This window comes from Canis lupus, chromosome 34 (assembly GCF_003254725.2).
Source record: "Canis lupus dingo isolate Sandy chromosome 34, ASM325472v2, whole genome shotgun sequence".
NCBI lineage: Eukaryota > Metazoa > Chordata > Mammalia > Carnivora > Canidae > Canis > Canis lupus.
The window spans coordinates 18181967-18204596 of NC_064276.1; the positions used below are offsets into that span (position 1 = coordinate 18181967).

At 39.8% G+C, this 22630-nt stretch overlaps 1 protein-coding gene across 10 annotated transcripts in view; it reads left to right on the plus strand.

The window, feature by feature from the left end:
• MAP3K13 (mitogen-activated protein kinase kinase kinase 13) overlaps positions 1-22630 on the plus strand; it is a 430364-nt gene that overhangs the window by 106610 nt on the left and 301124 nt on the right. For 8 of the 10 annotated variants that reach the window (XM_049105739.1, XM_025451171.3, XM_049105738.1 and 5 more), the window contains one exon: positions 18904-19463. The exons of the other annotated variants lie outside the window; for them this stretch is intronic. In XM_049105739.1, the coding sequence (XP_048961696.1) occupies positions 18989-19463 (475 nt within the window). In that variant the 5' untranslated portion in view covers positions 18904-18988. The remainder of the gene's footprint in view (positions 1-18903; positions 19464-22630) is intronic. 10 annotated transcript variants of the gene reach the window in all.

Genomic DNA, 22630 nt, shown 5'->3' on the forward strand with positions numbered 1-22630 from the left:
TGAAGGCGGCACTAAACCACTGAGCCACCCAGGCTGCCCTCCTTTTATTTTTTTTAATGATTTATTTATTTGAGAAAGAGAGAGCAAGCGCACATCCATGCTGGGGGGAGGGGGACAGAGGAGAGGGAAAGAGAATCTTAAGCAACTCTGTGAGAGGTGCAGAGCCCAACACGGGGCTCAGTTTCAAGACTCTGAGACCTGAGCCAAAACCAAGAGTTGATCGCTTAACCAACTGTGCCATTCAGGCACCCCTTGGAAAATCCTTTTAAAAAATCTCTAATTGTGCACCTGGGTGGGTCAGTTGGTTAAGCATCTACCTTGAGCTCAGGGTGTGATCCCGGGTTCTGGGATCGAGTCACATGTAGGTGGAGTGGGGAGTCTGCTTCTTCCTCTGCCCCTATTTCTGCCTCTCTCTCTCTCTCTCTGTCTCTCATGAATGAATAAATAAAATCTTTTTAAAAAAAATCTCAAAAAAAAAGATTTATAGATATTGGGAAATGATCACCACAATAAATGTACTTAACATCCCTTACCACAAAAAAAAAAAAAAAAATTCTCTAATTTGATCCTGGCAAACTATCACTGGAATGAGCTGTATTTAAATCATTTCATTCACAGATATTACTAAAATTTGATAACAAACCTGTTATTTTAAAAGAAGTAACAGAGTCCCATGCATTTAGCAAATCCTCATGTACATAAGGGAAGCTACTATATCAGTTCTCACAACAAATCTGTTAAGGTGAGGAAAACATATAGAACACAACCGTACAATAGAACTTTCTGTGATGATGGCAGTGTCCTATTTTGCACTGTCCAGTATGGTGGTTGCCTTTAGCCGCATATGGCTACTGAGCACTTAGAATGGATTAGGGCAACTTAGAAACTGAATTTTTAATATAATTTAATTTTCATTAATTTAAGTTAAATGCCCATATGACTAGAAGCTATAGTATTAATGCAGGTATAAAAGTTTAATGTTAAAATGTATTGGAGTAAACCCTACAGAAGGTGGGCATATTTTATAATTCTTCACTTTATTTGTTGCTGTGAATTTCTGGTTTTATCCTAAATGATAGAAACTCAGCTTGAGGTAAAATGTGAGTCAAGTCTGGGGGATCCCTGGGTGGCTCAGCGGTTTGGCGCCTGCCTTTGGACCAGGGCGCGATCCTGGAGTCCCGGGATCGAGTCCTGAGTCAGCTCCCGGCATAGAGCCTGTTTCTCCCTCTGCCTGTGTCTCTGCCTCTCTCCCTCTGTGTCTATCATAAGTAAATAAATAAATCTTAAAAAAAAATGTGAGTCAAGTCCATATTTTTCTGGCTTAGACATTTCATAACTAAATAGAAACCCATTATAATATTGACAGTGGAGTTTTGTAACTGGCGCTGTGAATTTGGACTCAGGCTCAGGCCCAGGCTTTGGGACTGGAGTGGAGTTGGGCTCACCTCCTATCTTTACCAGTTAGTAGCTGCAGTGAGTTATTTGAACTTCCTGTGCCTCAATTTCTTTATCAGTTCTTATCAAGGGTAATAATGCTTTTCTCAAAGAGTTGATATGAGGATATTTTTTAAAGATTTTATTTATGTATTCGTAAGAGGCACAGAGAGAGAAAGGCAGAGACATAGGCAGAGGGAGAAGCATGCTCCATGCAGGAAACCCATATGGGACTTGATCCTGGGACCCTGGGATCATGCCTTGAGCTGAAGGCAGATGGTCAACTGCTGAGCCACCCATGCATCCCTGATGTGAGGATTAAAAAAGTTAATGTAAATGAAGTGGTCAGAGGAGTGACTGGCAATAATCTCAACAAATGTTAGCTATTATTATTAATATTGTTCATCATATTGTTCTCTGTGTGTGTGTGAATGTAATTTTGTGTGTATGTAAAATTCTCTCATCCAAAAAGTAAATTACATCATCTTGTGTCAGGTTCTGAACTAAATGGTGAGGCTGGAAGAAAGGGAAAGAAGAGGGATGAGGTACAGACATAAATGATACTTGGAATCTGCTCCTGGTGAATTTATAAATTAGTGATTTATCCTATTGGAAAACAGGAGTCATGACCCAACCTTTGATCCCTCCAATTTTAGCAATCTATGATTCTGTCGTTCCTAAGCAGTCCAAGGATGGCAGAAGGACTCTTGATGTCTTCCTGCCTGTCAGGTACATGAAGGACTTGCCCAAGAATAGGATCTGCTGCTTTGTGGGACATCCCAAATATATCACTGGAAGTCTGTTACTGATGCTCTTCAATGGCTCTGTTATACCAAGCTAGCAATGTATTATTTGGTTTGACTGTTGCGTAGCATAAAACAAGTGCAAAATCTGTTGCATTCATATCTCCACTTCAGTTATATTTTACTATTCAACTAAATAGTCCAAATAATGACAATAAATTTAATGGGAAAAGAGAACTTTCATGATACAGTTTTATTCAAAAAGATTTTCTCTTCTCTCTCGCTTGCTTAGAGTCATGAACAGTAAGTAGCTCCTGACAGCAAGCTAACCAATTCTTATCAGGCGGTATACTATCCGTCACCTCCCTATGGCTGGCATATATTTTAACAACTAGCATCATAATACTACTTTGGAACTCATAAAGCACTTTCATGTCAATTATCTCATTTAATACTCACATGAGTCCTATGAAGATACCCATTTTTCAGAATCCATGTATAGCAAACTGCCTCTACTAGAAGTATTTAATCACAATATAAATATCATTTTGTTTTCATTGATGAAATGCTTTTTGGGGAACATACATATAATACTGAGATCCTGAATGACCTAAGTGTAATAAATAGAATTTTATATGTTTAGAGGGAAAAATATTCCCCACACTTCAGCCCAGGCTGAAAGAACAGTTGTCTAATGGACACCCAACTGCTGTAGAGCCCATGATTGACACCAGAGTTCAAGTTTTCTCACCACACCGAAAGATTCAGAAGCCAGAGGTAGACCCCTTGATTGCTAAGGCTCAGCATTTTGGGTTGCATTTCCAGCCTTGACCTTCATGTCTCTGCCTTTAGCAGCAGAATCTCCACTGGTATGATGCTTAAGATCAGATCCACTTCCTTTCCTTCTCAAAGCACCCTGTTCTGTGCCTCTGGAGGTTGACTTATATGGATTGCATCAATGGACTTCTTGCCCTCTGGTTTTCTATTAGTTTCAACCAATGGGAAGCACCTGCAGGGTCTTTGAAACAAGAGGAAAGTGAGGTTGGAGTTCAATATTAACTCCCCATGCCCTTCCCTATCCGGTCAGTGCACTTTGGTTGCTTTGCTCTACCAAAGGATATAGCTCTTGTTGGATAACCTTTTTGTTTGTTTGTTTGTTTGTTTTGTCGGATGACCTTCTGTAGCTACTACCTCTTCAGGTTCTGGTGATCATTCTTTCCCTTCCCCAATTAAAACCTAGTGGCTGTCACTAGCTTTGCAGCATAATACCATCCCCATTGCTCTTCTTCTTCCTGCCTTTTGTAAACAGTCTCATCAAACTCTCTTCATTTGCCAGGACCTAGGCTAATATGGGGTCATACTTCAGTGATAGTGCCTGCTTCTACTGCTTGTTCATCATATAAGCAGCATTCACACAGACTTCAGAAAACCTTAATTCAGAAAAAAGGTGATATACAGCTAAAAAGTTTCCTTCAGTTCAATCCCTAGTACATTTGGAATATGAATTAATCTCTAATTAGATTCTGCTTATTTTGTTCTTTAAAAACATACCTAGTCTAGGGGTGCCTGGCTGGTTCAGTTGGTTAAGCTGAATTCTTGGTTTGGGCTCAGGTCATGATCTCATGGGTCTTGAGACTAAGCCCCACATTGTCCAGGCTCTGAGCTCCGTGGGGAGTCTGCTTGGAGATTCTCTCCCTCTGCTCCTGTCTCCACTCTCGCGTGTGTGTTTGTGTGTGTGTGTGTGTATTCTCAGAAGTAACTATTAGTTATGTATTTATTGTCAACATCAAAGTATTAATTTGTGCTACCAATACTATCTCCTACTTAGGGGATTATTAATGTTTCAACATCTGTAATTCTTCAAATTACATCCAAAAAATTTTCTTTTTGCATATTAGACAAGGCATAGAGACACAAGAATGGTGAGAAGAGACTCAGGGCCTGGGGTGAATGAATAGTGATGTCTAATCCCACAGGCTAGGCCATTGCTTATTTCTGGGCTAAGCTACTCTACTTAACCTCTTGGAAATAGGGGCAGCCCCAGTGGCGCAGTGGTTTGGTGCTGCCTGCAGCCCAGGGCGGGATCCTGGAGACCCTGGATCGAGTCCTGCGTCAGGCTCTCTGTATGATGCCTGCTTCTCCCTCTGGCTGTGTCTCTGCCTCTCTCTCTCTGTCTCTATGAATAGATAAATTAAAAAATCTTAAAGCCTCTTGGAAATAAGGGTCTTTTCGTTATAAGATAGAAATAGCCATCCTTTGGGACAACTTTAAGGTTTTCTTTGTCCATGGTTATAGCCCTGAAATAACCAAGGACAAGCCTCTTTTAATATTCTCTATACAGCCAAGGAAGCCATCAACAAAATGAAAAGGCAACCAACTGAATGAGAAAAGATGTTTACAAATGATATATCTGAAGAAAAAAGATATATCTGATAAATGGTAAAAGAACTTACACAAATTAACACCAAAAAAGACCAAACAATCTGATTTTTTAAAAAGATTTTATTTGTTTATTCATGAGAGATACACAGAGAGAGAGAGAGAGAGAGAGAGGCAGAGACACAGGCAGAGGGAGAAGCAGGTTCCATGCAGGGAGCCCAACGTGGGATTCCATCCTGGGTCTCCAGGATCACACCCCAGGCTGTAGGTGGTGCTAAACCGCTGAGCCACGGGGGCTGTCCAACAATCTGATTTTTAAAAGGGCAGAGGACCTGAACAGACCTTTGTCCAAAGAGAACATACAGATGGCCCATAGACACGTGAAAATATGTTCAACATCACTAATCATTAGGGAAATGCGAATCAAGACCACAATGAGGTATTGTCAGAATGGCTAGAATCAAAAGACAAGAAATAAGAAACTGGTGGGGATGTAGAAAAGGAACAAACCTTGCCACTGCTGATGGGAATGTAAATTGGTACAGCCACTGTGGAAAACAGTATGGGGTTTCCTTAAAAAATGAAGAACAGAAATTCCAAATAATCCAGTAATTCCAGTACTGGGTATTTACACAAAGCAAATGAAAACATTAATTCAAAAAGATATATACACCCCTATGTTTATTGCATAATTATTTATAATAGCCATGATATGGAAGCAACCAAAGTGCTCATCGATTAGATGAATGGATAAAGATGATGTGATGTGTGTGTGTGTGTATACACACATGTATGTATATATATGTTTTTGTACACACACACACTGGAATATTGCTCAGCTATAAAAAATGATGAGATCTTGCCATTTGCAGCAACATGGATGGACCTAGAGAGTATTATGCTAAATGAAATAAGACAGAAAAAAAGACAAATACCATGTGATTTCACTTACATGTGGAAATCTAAAAACAAAAGAAATGAACAAACAGAAAAACAGAAACAGAGAACAAACTGATGGTTGCCAGAAATGGCAGGGGCAGGATGGACAAAGGGGAATGGGAGATACAGATTTCCAGTTATGGAATAAATAAATCATGAGGATAAAAGGTACAGTATAGGGAAGACAGTACACCATACAGTATTGTAATAGTGCTGTATGGTGACCACACTTGTGGTGAGCACAGCATAACATATAGAGTTGTTGAATCACTGTCATACACCTGAAACTAATGTAACATTGTATGTCAATTATACTTCAATTTTCAAAAGATAAATAATAATAGAGTCTATGTTCTCACAGATGTCCTAAGCATTTTGACCAAATTAATCCCTTGTTCTATCTCACAGTCCTCTAAGTATTTTTCATTAGCTTATCCCAGCATTTACAAATCCTCCTGCTTTTTGTTTCAGGGGTGTTGACTTCAGTTTCTCTACCTTATTGCAATGGTTTTGAATAAAATCTTCCTTGCCTTTTTAATTGTTTAAATTAAATTAAGTTTTAAGTGTGCCTTGGTAGCTTAATGGTTGAGCATCTACTTTGGCTTAGGTCGTGATCCCGGGGTCCTGGGATCAAGTCCCACATCAGGCTTTTCATAGGGAGCCTGCTTCTCCCTTTGCCTATGTCTCTGCCTCTCTCTCTCTCTCTCTCATGAATAAATGAATAAAATATTTTAAAAAATAATTAAACTTTAAAAATTGTGTTCTCATTTGATCTTACTCATTTAATTATGTAGATATTATTAATGAAGCATATACTCTCTTAAAAATAAAATGTATATTAATTTAAAATACAAATAGCAAATATTTACTGAGTGCTTTCTCTGTGCTGATGTCAAGCACTCTGCCAGTGTTCTCTCCTTTAGTCCTCATTACAACCCTATGAGGTAGACATCCTTATTATCTCAGGTTTTTTAAAAAAGATTTTATTTATTTATTCATGAAAGACACAGAGAGAGGCAGAGACATAGGCAGAGGGAGAAGCAGTCTCCCTGTGGGGAGCCCTATGCAAAACTCAATCCCAGGACTCTGGGATCACAACCTGAGCCAAAGGTAGACACTCAACCACTAAGCCACCCAGGTGCCCATCCCAGTTTTTTATCATGGACACTGAGACACACAAAGATAAGGAGCTTTCCCACAGACAGAATCAGTATTAAGACCCAGAGAGTTGGAGTCGAGAGCTCATTCATTTGACTACAATGTTGAAATGATCACTTAAGGACTATGTTTTTTAATATGTCTAAGTTTGTGGGAAGTTGACATTATACAGAGTTCTCTAGGCCTAGAGCTACAACAAACTCCTTAGACTTTGCCCTGGAGATGAAGTCTTCTTGAGGAAAGTGAAAGTAGTGATGCTCCTGGCAGGTGGGTGATGCAGGAGTGGGGTTAGACAGTTCCCTGAAAGGCAGAGCACCTTGATGTGTGCAGCATATGATGTGGAAGCATGCAGATCTCTAGGGAAGGGCATTCCATAATCTCCCTTGGGACCATGGTTCTGCAGTGGTTCTCCTATGTTCTAATTGCCCTTTCGTTTTTAAAGCATAAGCAGCCTTTTCCTAGAAATATTTTGAATCAATAAAATTTAACATAGCAACTTGGGAATTAGTTTTCTCCCAAATAGTAGAATGACATAGCTTAATACTCTCCCAAACATTAGAGCTACATGCAGCCTTCCTTGTTTTTCCCAATGTAAGTAAAACCTGGAATGTAAAAATAGCTGCTATAATTAAATTAAAGACAAAGGAAATTAAGTATGAAAGAGGAGCATACATTTTCCATCTTACTTTTGCCCTTTTGACCCCTTATCTCTCTGTTTATTGATTCTTTGTGTCTACCTTTATAATTTCAAATTAATGTTAAAAGCTTAGTGTGTCTCAATATCTAAGTGTATTGATCTCCCTCCCACCTCTTACCTTTTTTCTCTTTTCCCACTTTCCTTAAGAAAAACTCATCTTCCATTTGCCCTTCCTCTCATGTCCCTTGATTTCACATATATATTGAACATATTGATATAGGTCTTTTTATTCTAGTTTTTCTAGTTAAAGATTTGGATGGCTAATAGGCATTGAGGAATCAGTTTGTATTGGGTCTGTTGTATATATGCATGTTCTCATGTAATTATCTATTCTATGAAATGGGATCTGTTGTTAATCACCAGTTATAGATATAATGAAATTGAGGCTTAGAGAGTTAAGGGTAAGTTAACAAAGAGGATTTGAATCTAGGTCTATCTTCTTCCCTCGTATCCCTTCACAATATTGTTCTCTCTATTTTTTTTTCAAGATTCTATTTATTTATTCATGAGAGACACAGAGAGAGGGAGGCAGAGACACAGGCAGAGGGAGAAGTAGGCTTCCTGCAGGGAGCCTGATGCAGGACTCAGTTCCGGACCAGGATCATGCCCTGAGCCAAAGGCAAACGCTCAACTGCTGAGCCACCCAGGCATCTCATATTGTTCTCTATATAATGAAGGGCGTAGAAGGTTCTGGATTGATTGGTTTGGGCTATAATGCACACTTTAAAATTACTTCCCAATTTGAAAAATAATTTTAAATTAATTTTTTAAAAGATTTTATTTATGAGAGACAGAGAGAGAGAGAGAGAGGCAAAGACACAGACAGACACAGGCAGAGGGAGGAGAAGCAAGCTTCATGCAAGGAGCCCGATTCGGGACTCAACTGTAGGACTCCGGGATCATGCCCTGACCCAAAGGCAGATGCTCAACCACTGAGCCACACAGGCATCCCGAAAAATCATTTTAATTTTAAATAATAGTTTTAAAAAATATTTTATTTATTTATTCATGAGAGACAGAGGGAGAGGCAGAGACATAGGCAGAGGGAGAAGCAGGCTCCATGCAGGAAGCCCAATGTGGGACTTGATCCTGGGTCTCCAGGATCAGGCCCTAGGCCAAAGGCGGTGCTAAACCGCTGAGCCACCCAGGCTGCCCCTTAAATAATAGTTTTACCATAACTTCAGTTGTCAGTTCAATTGTTCTCTCCAACTACTTAAATTTTTGTGCTATTAGTCATCTAAAATGTTACTTTTAATTATTTTTTATGAAGTATAGTTGACACACAATGTTACATTAGTTTCAGGTGTACAACATAGTGATTTGACAACTCTATACTGCTATGCTATGCTCAGCACTAGTGGAGCTACCATCTGTCACCATACAACTTTGTTACAATACCATTTGCCTGTATTCCCTTGTGCTGTACCTTTCAACCCATGATTTATTCATTCCATAACTGGAAACCTGTACCTCCCACTCTCCTTCACCCATTTTGCTTATTTCCATTCCTCCCTCTGGCAACTACCAGTCTGATGAACTATTTATCTTAAGGAGAGTCAAAGATGTCCAAAAAGAGAAGGGAAAGGCACAAAATAATAGGAAAGGAAAGGAAAAGAAAAGGAACTAGCCTTTATTGCGTGGTTACTACATATTTGATGCTTTTATTAGGGACCAATTCAAATACATACTTCTACATATTTTATAATCCTCTTTTCTCTTTAAATTTGGGTATTTTTCCATCTTCTACTCCATTTTGTTCATAGTTCCTAAAGATAATTCTTTACCAAAGGTTGTTTTTGCGATCCTAAATACAAAAATTGTAGTGCCTTAAGTATATCATTCATGTGGACCTTAGACCTTGGAAATAATCATAGCCCTCAGATACACCCTTATCTCTCCCTCTGTCTTGAGTTTCCATTCTCATAGTAATGATTATTCTACTTTGTCTAGCTGGATTACAATTCTTACTAGTAGAAAAGTAGGAGTTGTTAACTTTTGTTTACTCATTACCATCTATTTTTTATTCTTTCATTTGTTTTCAGCTTAAAATTATTCTTAAGCCTGTTTATAAGCCTCAGGACACACTGACAGGCTTCCTGTCAATCTCCTTAATATTTCGTAGGATTTTTCACATATGCAAAAATAGTAAAGTTGGCTCATTAGTCTGCATGCTTAAAGCAAAAGATATTTGGATTGAAAACTTTTGATTAAGTAATGCATGCCGATAATAGAAATTTGGAGAGGGGCATCTGGGTGGCTCAGTTGGTTAAGTGTCTGACTCTTGATTTTGGCTCAGGTCATGAGATTGAGCCCTGAGTGGGGGCTCCATGCTCAGTGGGGAATCTGCTTCTCCCCCTCTGCCTTTCCCTACCCCTTAAGCTTTTGCTCGCTCTCTCTCTCTCACACACATAATATATATTTTTTAAAAATTTTATTTATTTATTCATGAGAGACGGGGGCAGGCAGAAACACAGGCAGAGGGAAAAGCAGACTCCATGCAGGAAGCCCAATGCGGGACTTGATCCCGGGTCTCCAGGATCAGGCCCTGGGCTGAAGGCGGCGCTAAACCACTGAGCCATCCAGGCTGCCCTCTCTCACAAAATAAATAAATATTAAAAAAAAAAAAAGAAAAAAAGAAATTTGGGGAAATACAGAAAATTTAAAAGAACAACAGTGATAACTGTTGACTTTTTTTAAAAATTTTTATTTATTTATGATAGTCACAGAGAGAGAGAGAGAGAGGCAGAGACACAGGCAGAGGGAGAAGCAGGCTCCATGCACCAGGAGCCCGACGTGGGATTCGATCCAGGGTCTCCAGGATCGCGCCCTGGGCCAAAGGCAGGCGCCAAACCGCTGCGCCATCCAGGGATCCCACACTGTTGACTTTTTAAACCTATTTTCTTATGTTCTTGGAATGCTTATATGATTATTTTATATGTATTAATATTTGTATATTTAAAAGCACATATGCCTATGTCTTAATATTTAAAACATTTTAAGTGCACTTATTTAGTTATTGATTTGCTTCATGTGGCAAGTCAGGTTTAGGTCAGAAAATGTCGATTCTATTCTCGAATATTCATACTTATAATAGAGCATATTATTTATTAAAGATTTATGAAGTCATAGAGAAATCATTCCTTTGGTCAAGAAATATGTTTAGCATTTGAGGTATATTGGAAGCCTTACGAATTTCTGTTTCTTGGTAAAGAAATAGTCTACAACTCTGAAAATAAAGCATCTTTATGCATTTTAAAACCTACATAAAAGGGTGCTTGGGTGGCTCAGTCAGTTAAGCATCCAACTCTTGACCTCAGCTCAGGTCTTAATGTTAGGGTTGTAAGTTCAGGCCCCATGTTGGGCTCCACGCTGGAGTAATTGAGCCTCATTTGCCTTCTAGTCCAGGCAGCTGCAATGGCTCACCTTGCCTCTTGTGAGCTGGCTATAGTCCACGTGCTGTTAAGGGCCAGTCTGGGGCTGCTGTGAGCTTGTAGTTGGGCAGTGTTAGCAGTCAGCCTAGGTACCTGCCCTCAAACACTTTGCCCAGGTCACGCTGAAGTGCAGGACACTCTCCCTGCCTTGTCCCTTGAGAAGTTTTCATTGGCAGGCTAGCTCAGCAGGCAAATCAACTACCAGCCTCCAATCATTCTGCCCCAGGCCTGTAGTGACCCTGAACTGCAGGGCCCTCTCCTGATGCTGACTTTGAGAGATTTTTGTGGGTGGGCAAGGCCAGCAGTCAGATCAGATGCCTGCCCCCAGACCCTCTACTGGGGCTTCCGATGCCCTGATTAGCAGGGCACTCTCTCTGCACTACCCGTTAGAAGGTTTTCCTGCCATGGAACTGGTGTATGTGGTTATTTTCCCCTCTCCCCAGGGCAGGAGTCACTTTGGAGTGGTGCTGGTCCCTGCTGGGGCTGCTTGCGGGGTGAGATGTTGGATGGAGCCGCTTTGGAGGGATGTATAAGCCACTCTTTTGATCTGATTTTTTTTAATTAATTAATTTATTTATTTAGAAATATTTTATTTATTCATGAGAGACACAGAAAGAGAGAGGCAGAGACACGGGCAGAGGGAGAAGCAGGCTCCCTATGGGGAGCCCCATGTGGGACCTGATCCCAGATCCTGGGATCACTCCCTGGGCCAAAGGCAGATGCTGAACTGCTGAGCCACTGAGGCATCCCTCGATCTGATTTTAAATCACATACTTATGATTTTTTTAATTCCATTAGAAAATGCTATCTAATTTCTTTAAGTTCGAATCAAGACAGACCTCTATCCTGGTCTGGATAGATCAATATATGTCATTACTATGAACAAGTAGCTTAATCCCAAATTTAAAATGGGATGATGCCCTTGTAGCAGAAATCTTTCTTATGCTCTAGCTACTGTTATATGAATTTTAGAGATGGCGGAGTTGTGTTCATTTTAAGGCAAGAAAATGCCAAGTAAAGAGAAAACAGCTTGGGAAGAGCTTAGCACCATTCAAGAAATCTCAGCAATGATTCTCAATTTATAATCTTATTCAATTTTAGTCATACTGAAAACTTTATCTATGGGGAAGAATTTTCCAAAATCTTTGATTTACACATTTACGATCTAAAACTTGAAATCAGATCTATTGTACATTTACCCTTTATGAGCAATTTGGGAAAATTTGTAGTATATAATAAAAACATAAGAATTCAAGAGCTCCTTGGCCACATCGCTTCTTCCATTCCTTTTTCTCTGTGCCAAATCCATTTTGGTACAAAGCCAAGGTAATTTCCAGAAATTGGCAGTGCGCTGGCAAATGCACAGCTGCCGCCATCTCCAACCCTCACTTACTAATTTTGCACAAACCACTTCCTCCTCTTGGGGCTGAGAGATTCACAGGGCAAGGGAAGTTGTGCCTGGAGGGCAGATATGGAAGCACTACCCTGTGCTCCTGGTGCTTCAGGAGCCCCTAAAGGTAGCAGCAGCAGCATCTCATCCCTGCAGCCTGCCCAGAGCTTCCTACTGATAAGGGTGACATTCCACCCTCTCCCTTTTACCCGCCTGATCTTCCTTAGCTTTTTCCACTTGACTCTCCATGTTGAGAAATTTTGCCTCATTTTTTCTGCCCCCTTCTAGTAAATACTAGTTTTGACTTCTCATGAATCAAAAGATTCAAACAGTCAGTTGCCATGAGGTTACCTGAGCCAAACCTGGACAGGGAGAGGAACTGAGAGGGCAAAAGACAGAGCAGAGACAGTGGGGCTGCCTGTGTTCCTTGTTTCCGCTTACCAGCTTCTGCACTATGCAGTGGCAGTGTGTGGGTGTACATACACACAGGTAAAATTTAGATATTTTTATCCTCCTACACTCTTCTTAAACATAGTCAGCTCTGGTTATATTTTAAGATAGTCGTGGTGATGATTTCTCCCCTTTTAATCTTGTGCTTCTCCATTTCTCTGCCTTTGTTGATTGAGATTAGACTTGGTATTCTTCGTGAGCAGAGGGAAGCCTCTTGGACTATACACATCTCTCTTCATGTTTTGAGGCGTCTCTTGCCTCTGCCCACTCCCCAGAGCACTGCTGAGTTGCCAGTAGCTGGATGGCCTTTCACTGCCCTGTCACCCCTCTAGGTGGGCGTGTTTGCTTCCTTGGGAGTAGCATTAGTGCATCTAGAACAAGACTGTGAATTACTGTTGTTGTTGTTGTTGTTGTTTGTTGTTGTTGTTGTTGTTTTTCATCAGTGGTCATGATATCATGGCTATTTGTTTCTGATTGTCTGAATAAACAAACAACCAGACTAGGGAAAAGAGTGTAGGATGGGGAAAGAGGATTCATCCCAGCACTGCCATTGGTTAGCCGTTGTGTGGAGCAAATCAGGATATCATATGAATTTGAATTTGAACATAAGAATGTGATTTGCAGAAGTAAAGTCAATGGATTGGACTGTATTCCTTCATAGACGTTCCTTCATAAATATCAAACCGAATGCGAGGAGTGTGCTGACCTTCTCTTTCTTAAACTCATCCCCAGAGCCAGTGGGCACAAGTCTACTTCACATGCACCCTTAATCTCTTAGAAAGGGGTAGAGATTACAAAACAAACTCATGTTTTCCTAACTTTTTGGTATGGGTTCATTCCAATATGGTGTCAGTAGGGAGAAACTCAGGGTAAAAACGAACAAAATGGAAATTTACCAGGAATACAATCCTGTAGTTCGACTCCAGGAACAAATTGCACAGATAGGTGTTTGGCTGAAATTCACATACACATTTGGGTATTTGCACTATCCTCAAGTTTGATGTGAGCCAAAAGAATAACGTATGCCCTGTGCTGTATAGGGTAACCACGAAGGCAGATTGGAAGTAACTGCTGAAGCAATGGCCAGGTCTGATAGTATCAAGTCAGCAGTCTTAAAAGACCTTATGCAGAGCAACGTAAGAGAGGCCAAAGGCAAGAGAGCTCAAGGTTGTGGCAGGAGATCAGTCGAAAGCAAATGAAGGAATCAGTAATGTCAAAGCTGAGATCAGCACAAAAGGAATAGAATGGGAGAATGGGGTGAGGGTAATGGGGGTCAATTCAGCAAATAGCTAGTGCTGTAGCATAGGGTTCCAGCTATTATTATGATTTCTTCCCCTAACCCCCAACCTTACATTCCCAGGCAGTTTCCTAGCCTCTTAATTTCTGCATGCCCTAGAATTTAAGTCCCCCCTAAACTAGCTTCATCCCACCCAATCTCATCTTCCTGATTTGTTTGAAGGGGAAAATCATCTGCATTATTTCATAAGATTTCAGAGCCCATATATGAAGTATATCTCTTACTGTTATTGCTCCTCAATATCAGCTGGCTATTTTATTATTTCTGAGTTACCAGCCTTCTTACACATGCCCTGCTGGTTTCTACTTACCTCTGCTAATGCTCTTAGCCTCCCTGACTTCCTTTCTTCTATGGGTCTGAAATCATCTTCCCTTCAAAGGTTCATTTCAAATCCTACCTCTTTCCATTCAGCCTGAGTTAACTACTCTAGCCTCCATTATTGTTTGCCTTCTGTACAGTTCTGTATAACAACATGGTACATTTGTCATGGGGGAAAGGGAGCAGAGGAGGTAATTCCCTCCATGTGATTATTAACTCCTTAAGTAATTTATAAGTTTTGAAAGGAAAGAACTGTGTCTTACAGAGACTGTATGTGTCTGTAAGAGAGAGAATTTTGGAATGAGGAAAAATAATCTGGTATTCCATCTTGGCTTAGTGACCTTTAGCAAATACCTCTCTATAGGCCTTAACTTCTGTGAAAAATAGGCATCATGCCCTGACTTCCTTACACAGGGATCAAATGTTTAGATCAAGATCATAACCCTCAGCACTTTTAACCTGTGAAGCACTGTAAGGAAGCAAGGGGTTATTAGAAGAGATGCTATGGTGTTATAAAAAAGGCAAGGGAATTTGGGGAATCTGAATTTTGAGTTCTGTTTTTATTAATCTACTCTACCACTTACCCAGTACATGACCTTAAAAAGTTTTTCATTTCTTTGTAAAATGAGAATGACACCGTTACAAGGATTATAGGGCTGATGCTGACTTAAACACCAATTTGTAAGAGCCAACTGTAACTTTGCAAGCAGGTTACTAAACCATTATTAGCTTGAAATCTACCATGGTGGGAGTATTTATACCAGAGAAATCAGTAAACACTACAAATCAGATTGTCCCTGTGTTTTCTTCTTTTCTTTTTTCTTCTTTTTTCTGCAGAGCTGTTTTACCAGTATACTGCTGATTATGTAAACAGGACTGTGTAAATTGTAAGACACTTTGTCTCATTTATCAAATTAGAAGTAGTAATGGTACAGTAATGCTTTGTATCCACAGAACTTAGCCTAGTGCAAATCACAGCTCCAGCATATATTTATTTAATAAGTATATTTTTAATTTAACTTGGGTTCAACCTTATATTATTTTGATACTTGTGCCCTGAGCTATAGGAGCCCACCCCCCCACCCCGCATCTTTAGCTCTTCAAATCCTTCTCTACAAAGTATCTTTTTAAAATCAGATAACATAAATAAAAGCTTGGTACAGTGTGTAAAACACACAGTAGGACTTAAACCTTCCATGTCTGTAACTGAGCTAATTACCTTCTTTCTAAACCTTTCTTTTTTTTTTAAGATTTATTTATTTATTCATGATAGATATATATAGAGAGAGGCAGAGACACAGGCAGAGGGAGAAGGAGGCTCCATGCGGGGAGCCCGACGTGGGACTCGATCCCGGGACTCCAGGATCGCACCCTGGGCCAAAGGCAGGCGCCAAACCACTGAGCCACCCAGGGATCCCCCTAAACCTTTCTTCTGATATTTCATATCTCAGTGAATATTGCCCATCTATCCATTATCCTAAGAAGGTTATCTGAAAGTCTTCCTCTCTTTTCCCTTTCCCTCACCCACACTCATATTTCATCAATCACTAGATCTTGCTTATTCGACTGCTTAAATCTGTCCTCTCCTCTTCATTACCATTGCTCCTGCCTTGGTTCAGGCCCTCATCACTTCCTACTTGAACTCTTCCTCCTAAGTGACATCTTGACTTTCAGTATTTCTCCTTCAATCCAACCTTGACTTCTATAGATGTAATTTCGGATTACAAATTTGAGGGGCACCTGGGTAGTTTAGTCAGTTAAGCATCTGACTTTGCTCTAGTCATGATCCCAGGGTCCTGGGATCCAGCCAGGCTCCCTGCTCAGCAGGGAGTCTCTTTCTCTTCTGTCCCTCCTGCACATGCCTACTGTCTCTCTCTCTTTCTTTCTTTTTTTTTTTTTTAAGATTTTATTTATTTATTCATAAGAGACACACACACACACACACACAGAGGCAGAAACACAGGCAGAGGGAGAAGCAGGCTCCATGCAGGGAGCCCGATGTGGCACTTGATCCTGGGTCTCCAGGATCACACCCTGGGCTGAAGGCAGGCGCTAAACCACTGAGCCACCCAGGCTGTCCTGTCTCAGTCTTTCAAATAAATAAATAAAATCTTAAAAATAAATAAATAAATAAATTACAGATTTGACCAAGTCACTCCCTTGCTTAAAATTTCTTAATGGTTCTCTGTTGTCTTGAGGATAAAATCTAAAAGCTTTAGTTTGTCACCAAGGTCTGCCACATTCTGACCTTTGCGTCTTATAAGAGTTATCTCCTGCTACTCCCCAATACTTCCTGGAATGTCTAGTCTCACTTTTACCTGGCTTACCCTCCAACCCAAACAACATTTCCTCTATGACATCTCTAGACATATTTGATGTTGATTTTTCTGAGCTCCTGTAGCACCTTGTTCATGTCTGTGTACCCTATATCTAACTACATGGTTCTTATAATCAATTGGTCTTTCCCTCTAGATTGTAAGTTCCTATAGAGTGGAACCCTATGTGCCATTCATTAATTCCTAACACATTGTATAGCATGTAATAGGAGCTCAGTAGTGTTTACATGAATGAATGAGACTTCAAAGGATAGGGTATTTTCATTTTCATTCATGCAAGCTACTCATAGTGTGTTGCAATGAAAAAAAAGACTTAAAATTTGGATCTCAATAATGCAGATAAAAATTAATAGAGATAGTTTCTTTTTATCCATACCCCCCAACATGGGATATTATGACCCCCATCGCCTTCAGGATATAATCCAAGCTTCTTAGTCTAGCATACAAAACTGACAAAAAGGTCCCTTTCTCTCTATTCTTATCTTTCTCTGTATACATACATATAACCTACATTCCAGCCACTTCAATTGGTCATATTTTTCATGCCTTTCATGCCTCCTTACCCTTGTTTGTACTTTCTCCACACCTGTGACATCCTCCCTCTCTTTTCTCACTCACCCTTTTCCTGCCGACCCAATGAGGTTTGATGCTTCTAACTGATCAATAGTTACCACCTTTGAGCAGCTGGCCCTGAAAGTATCCCTCCCTCTTCCGTGCTCCCAGAGCACTTGATTGGCTCATTATAAGCACTGTACTGCCAATCATTGTTGGTCTGTTTCTTGCCCCCTCTCTAAAGTGAGATTATCTTTATACCCTGGCTTCTATTAAACGCATTCTAGATGTTTAATACAGAGCAAAGGAAGGAAGGAATAACTATTATATGGAGATTTGTAAAGAAAGTAAATTTCTGGGATGCCTGGGGTGCTCAGTGGTTGGGCATCTGCCTTCAGCTCAGGGTGTGGTCCTGGGGTCCTGGGATCACATCCCGCATCAGGCTCCTCATGAGGAGCTGCTTCTCCCTCTGCCTATGTCTCTGCCTCTGTCTGTGTCTCTCATGAATAAGTAAGTAAAATCTTTTTTAAAAAAGTAAATTTCTGGTAAGAGACATACAATGAATAAATTTAAGATTGAATTTGCTTCAAACTGACCAATCTGGACAATTCCATGTCTTTATTTTCAGAAGTTGGGTGGCCCTGAAAAATTGGTGCTAATGGACAGATCAGAAACAAAAAATAAGTTTAAAGCACTGGGGCTGAGTTTGTTGCCCCAGATTTAGGTGCATTACAGTAAAAACAGATTTTATATCTTAGGAATTTGTCTTGTCCCATACATGACTTAATGAATACCTACATGACTTAATGAATGCCTTAGAAAGGAACACAATCCCCCAGTGGATAAAACACTAAAGAAAATAGAAGAAAAAAATGAGCAGAATGTTGTTTCTAATAAAACTGTCTACCAAGACATTTAATTTCTCTTTGGGAAGGGAAACAATTTTTTTTTTCTGATTATGAAACTACCATGTAGTATTTGTCAGTCTATTTAGGTGGCTATAACAAAAATACCATAGACTAGATGGTTCAAACAACAAACATGTATTTCTTACAGTTCTGAAGGCTGTGAGGGCTCCACCTTTGCCTAATCACTTCCCAAAGGCCCCGCTTCCAAATACTATCACATTAGGGAATGGGGTTCAGCATATGAATTTTGGAGCAAGGAGATTAAAAAATTCACTCTCTAGCAATATATTAATACAGAATGCCTGGAATATTAAAAAAAAAAACACAACAATATAAACCCCTCCCAAATCTAACCACTGAGAATTAACAATAATTAATAGTTAACAATAGTTAGTTAATTCTTGGGATATATTATTCCCAATCTTTTTTCTTGTATGTGTTTGTGTGTCCTTTCCAGTAAAAGGTGGGGGATGGGTGAAACAGGTGATGGGGATAAAGGAGTCCACTTGTGACGAGCACCAGGTAATCCATGGAAGTGCTGAATCACTATATTGTACACCTGAAACTAACATTACACTGTATGTTAACTGGAATTTAAATTAAAACTTTAAAAAATTGTAAGGGTTTATGTTGTATATATTGTTCTAATCTGTTTTCTGTGTTAACATGTCATGAACGTTTTCTCAGATTCGTAAAAAATACCCTTCTACAACACAATTTTTAACTGCTGCACAGTATTCCATCATTTGGATGTATACCAGTGTTTAACCAATTTCCATTGTTTCAATGTTTTTGTTATTATAAACAGAAGTGTAGTAGTGTGGCTGACTGCAAGAAGGGTGATCTCATGTCCTTCTCCTATTTTCCCCAGGTTTGGGAGCCTCCTCTTGCATCAGAATTCTGTCCTAATAATCCTCTGAGTGTCATCTCAGGACCCTGGGCACACTCATGGCACGATGGCCAACCCTCAGGAGCACCTGAGCTGCTCCTCTTCCCCACACTTACCCTTGAGTGAAAACAGAACCTTCAATGGACTACAAGATGAACTCACACCTATGGGGAGCCACCCCTCACCCAAGCTCCTTCAGGACCAGCAGGAAAAGGGGGTGGTACAAACAGAGCCAAATGAGAGCATGAACAGCCCCATCACCACAACAGTGTTGACCAGTGTGAGTGAGGATTCCAGGGACCAGTTTGAGAACAGCGTGCTTCAGCTGAGGGAACAAGATGAATCAGAGATGGCCATGTCTCAGGGGAACAGCAATGCCGTGGATGGAGAGAGCACAAGTGGAACTGAAGACATCAAGATTCAGTTCAGCAGGTCGGGCAGTGGCAGTGGTGGGTTTCTGGAAGGACTATTTGGATGCTTAAGGCCTGTATGGAATATCATTGGGAAGGCATATTCTACTGATTACAAATTGCAGCAGCAAGGTAAGCTAGAGTGGGAATCTGGGAAATATTTCCTGGATAAACACACCACCACCATTCATTGGATAACCTCTGATTAAAATGCTAGTACCAGATGAATACCCTGTACCAATCTCCTATAGACCTTCTCACTGGAACAGATTCACATTTGGTTGGTCTTGTTTGGCCAAAGCCCATCTTCTATAGTTGTCCAGCCTAGTGGTGTCAAGTAGAGTACATAGAAGACAACCCATAGTGTTATGAGGGAAGAAAACGTTAGTGGGCCTATTCCTTCTATCACCATTTTAAATTTCTATTTTCATGCATGTTCTCATATATATTTGGTATTTTAATAAAGTTGTGCAGATACATAATTTGTAAAATCACATAATGCATGTTTAAAATTTTTTTATTGAAAGTTTATGTAATCAAAAGGTCTGATGGCCACTGGATTAATTCAAAGCCACACAGAAACCACGTGGTTCTGTGCCTTAATATTGTCTGCCTGCCGTAGGTTGTAGTAAAAAGGAATCATTTTCTTACAGCCAAGGCACAGAAAGCTCACATTGTGAGAAAAGAACAAATATACAACCAATCTTGAGAAGCATTATTATGTCTAGATCCCACAGCTTTTTAAAAAGTAAATTAACTCCCATCATTGTGTGACATGCATATTCATATATTCCAATTCAAGCATTGTGCTTCTGAAGTAAAGAGAACACATGGCCCCAGTGTTCTTTATAACTTCATTTATATTCTTCAAAAGAATTTTTTTCTTCCTGATAGCAAATGTAATATATGTGGAAAAATTGGAATATACAGGTAAGTTCCCCCCCAAAAAAAGTAAAAATATTTATCTATGATCCTCGGTCTCCATTATTAATGTTTGTGGTATGTATTATGTTAGTTTTATTATGTGTGTTTATGTGTGCTTTAAAAAAAAGAGTCAAACTATTTTGTTATGGTTTTTCACTTCACATTGTGAACATTTCCCGTATCATGAAATATACTTCTTTAGCATTTTTAATGCCTGCATAATATTAAATTGTGTGAATGTGCCAAGATTTCTTTAAGCAACCCTCTATTGCTTGGCAATTTGCTATTTTTGGTGATCATAAGCTACACTGCAATGAACATCTGTTTATTAATTAATTTTCACCCATATCTTTATGTCTGTGATTATTTTTTATTATGTTTCTAATTTCCTTAAGCTAAGTCTTTAGAAGAGGAATGATTGGTTTAAAAGGGTTTGTGGCTTTTTAAAGCTTTTGATACATATCTTTGTAGCTAGCCTGGCATAAATCATTCCATTGTTAACAGTTCTCTCATCAAGAAACTTTGGAAAGGACCAGAAATGAGATTCTGTCTCATTTATTTCATAACCGAATGTTGGACTCTGTGACCGTCTTTTAAAAATATACTCATTTTGGGGCACCTGGGTGGCTCAGTCAGTTGAGCATCTGCCTATGGCTCAGGTCATGATCCTGGGGTCCTGGGATCAAGCCCTGTGTTGGGCTCCTTGCTCAGCGGGGAGCCTGCTTTTCCCTCTCCCTCTATCCCTCCTTCTGCTTGTGCTCTTTCTCTCAAATGAACAAATAAAAATCTTTTAAAAAATTAAATACATATATTCATATCTTTCATTCAAGACTATTGACAGCTTTTCTGCAACAGCCAGTTGACCTCAGTCACCATTGCCCATTTTTCTCGTGCCTTCTATTTTTCCTATTTCTGAAATACTTTCTCTTAAACCAATACCAACCTCTCCTTCCATATCCTTAAGTGTATTGGGATTTGGTAGTAAATCAGTTGATCTCAGGCATGCTTTCCAGGATTTGTCAATCACAGCATCCATTCCTGCTGCATTCAGAAATTCTTTGTCAGTCTCTGGGTTTGGTCTGTCTGTCTGTCTCTCTCTCGGTCTTTCATACATCCTCCCATCCCATCCGCCTTGCACATTCCACCCTTCTTTCCCCTTCTTATGGTCTTAAGGTTTCAAGGAAATTAAAAAGCTGTAATTGGGGATCCCTGGGTGGCTCAGCGGTTTAGCACCTGCCTTCGGTCCAGGGTGTGATCCTGGAGCCCTGGGATCGAGTCCTGCATCGGGCTCCTTGCATGGATCCTGCTTTTCCTTCTGCCTGTGTCTCTGTTTCTCTCCTTCTCTCTGTGTCTCTCATGAATAAATAAATAAAATCTTTTAAAAAAAAAAAAGCTGTTCTTTGTCACATGAAGGTTGGGGGTTTCAATGTTAAACAGTGTTGTTATTTTAAAAACTGAGAATAAAAATAAGCACAAAGAGGAAAATAAAAAGTACTTGTTATCCCACAACCCAGAGATAACCACTCTTAATTTATTATTTTTTAAAAAGTTCCCTCTTCTCTGCTCAGATGCAAAACCTACTAATATCTGTTTATGTGTTAAACTACCTTCGGTTTTTAGGGTCTTCACTTGCCCAATCAAATAATTATTTTGGCGGTAATTTGGAGATCTCAGGATCCAAATGCAGCATTGAGCTTCAGGCTCGTAAAGATGGGCAACCGACCCATCCTATGTGGCTGTCAAAAGGAGCTTTAAAAATTTTGGAGGGTGTTTGGGTGGCTCAGTTGGTTAAGTGTTCAATTCTCCATCGCAGCTCGGGTCTTGGTCTCAGGGTCATGAGTTCGAACCCGTAATGGGTGTGAAGCCTACTTTAAAAAAATAATTTTTAAAAAATTGTCCTCTAGACTTCTATTTAATTGTCTTCCAATTGATTATGTGACTGTCAGAAAGGCTTATTTAAAGAGTAAATAAGAAATAGGCCTGGTCATCTTAAGCTTACAAAGCACCTTATAGCTGCCTAAATCTTCAGCAGATGACAGGATACCCTACTGTGGCTGGTGTTGCCGGGGGCCATCAAAGAGACTCACTAGCCAGAAACTAAGGTAGTTTTTTCCTTGTCAGCTCTGGGATCAGGGAGCTAATCTTTAATCCTGGATTACAGTCAACTAAAGGATAGTACACAGAACAGATGTGTCTCTACTCTTGGTACTTAGGAGAAAATTTCACTTGATTTTTCAAAATTTTAATGAAATCTTCATCTCCCATTTGGTATGTTGGTAATGAAGTCCAAGTAAGGTAGTATGTGTAATTGAAATCTTTTACTGCCAAATAGTTCCCAGTCCTTAATGCAAGTATTATCATAACCATGTCTGAAT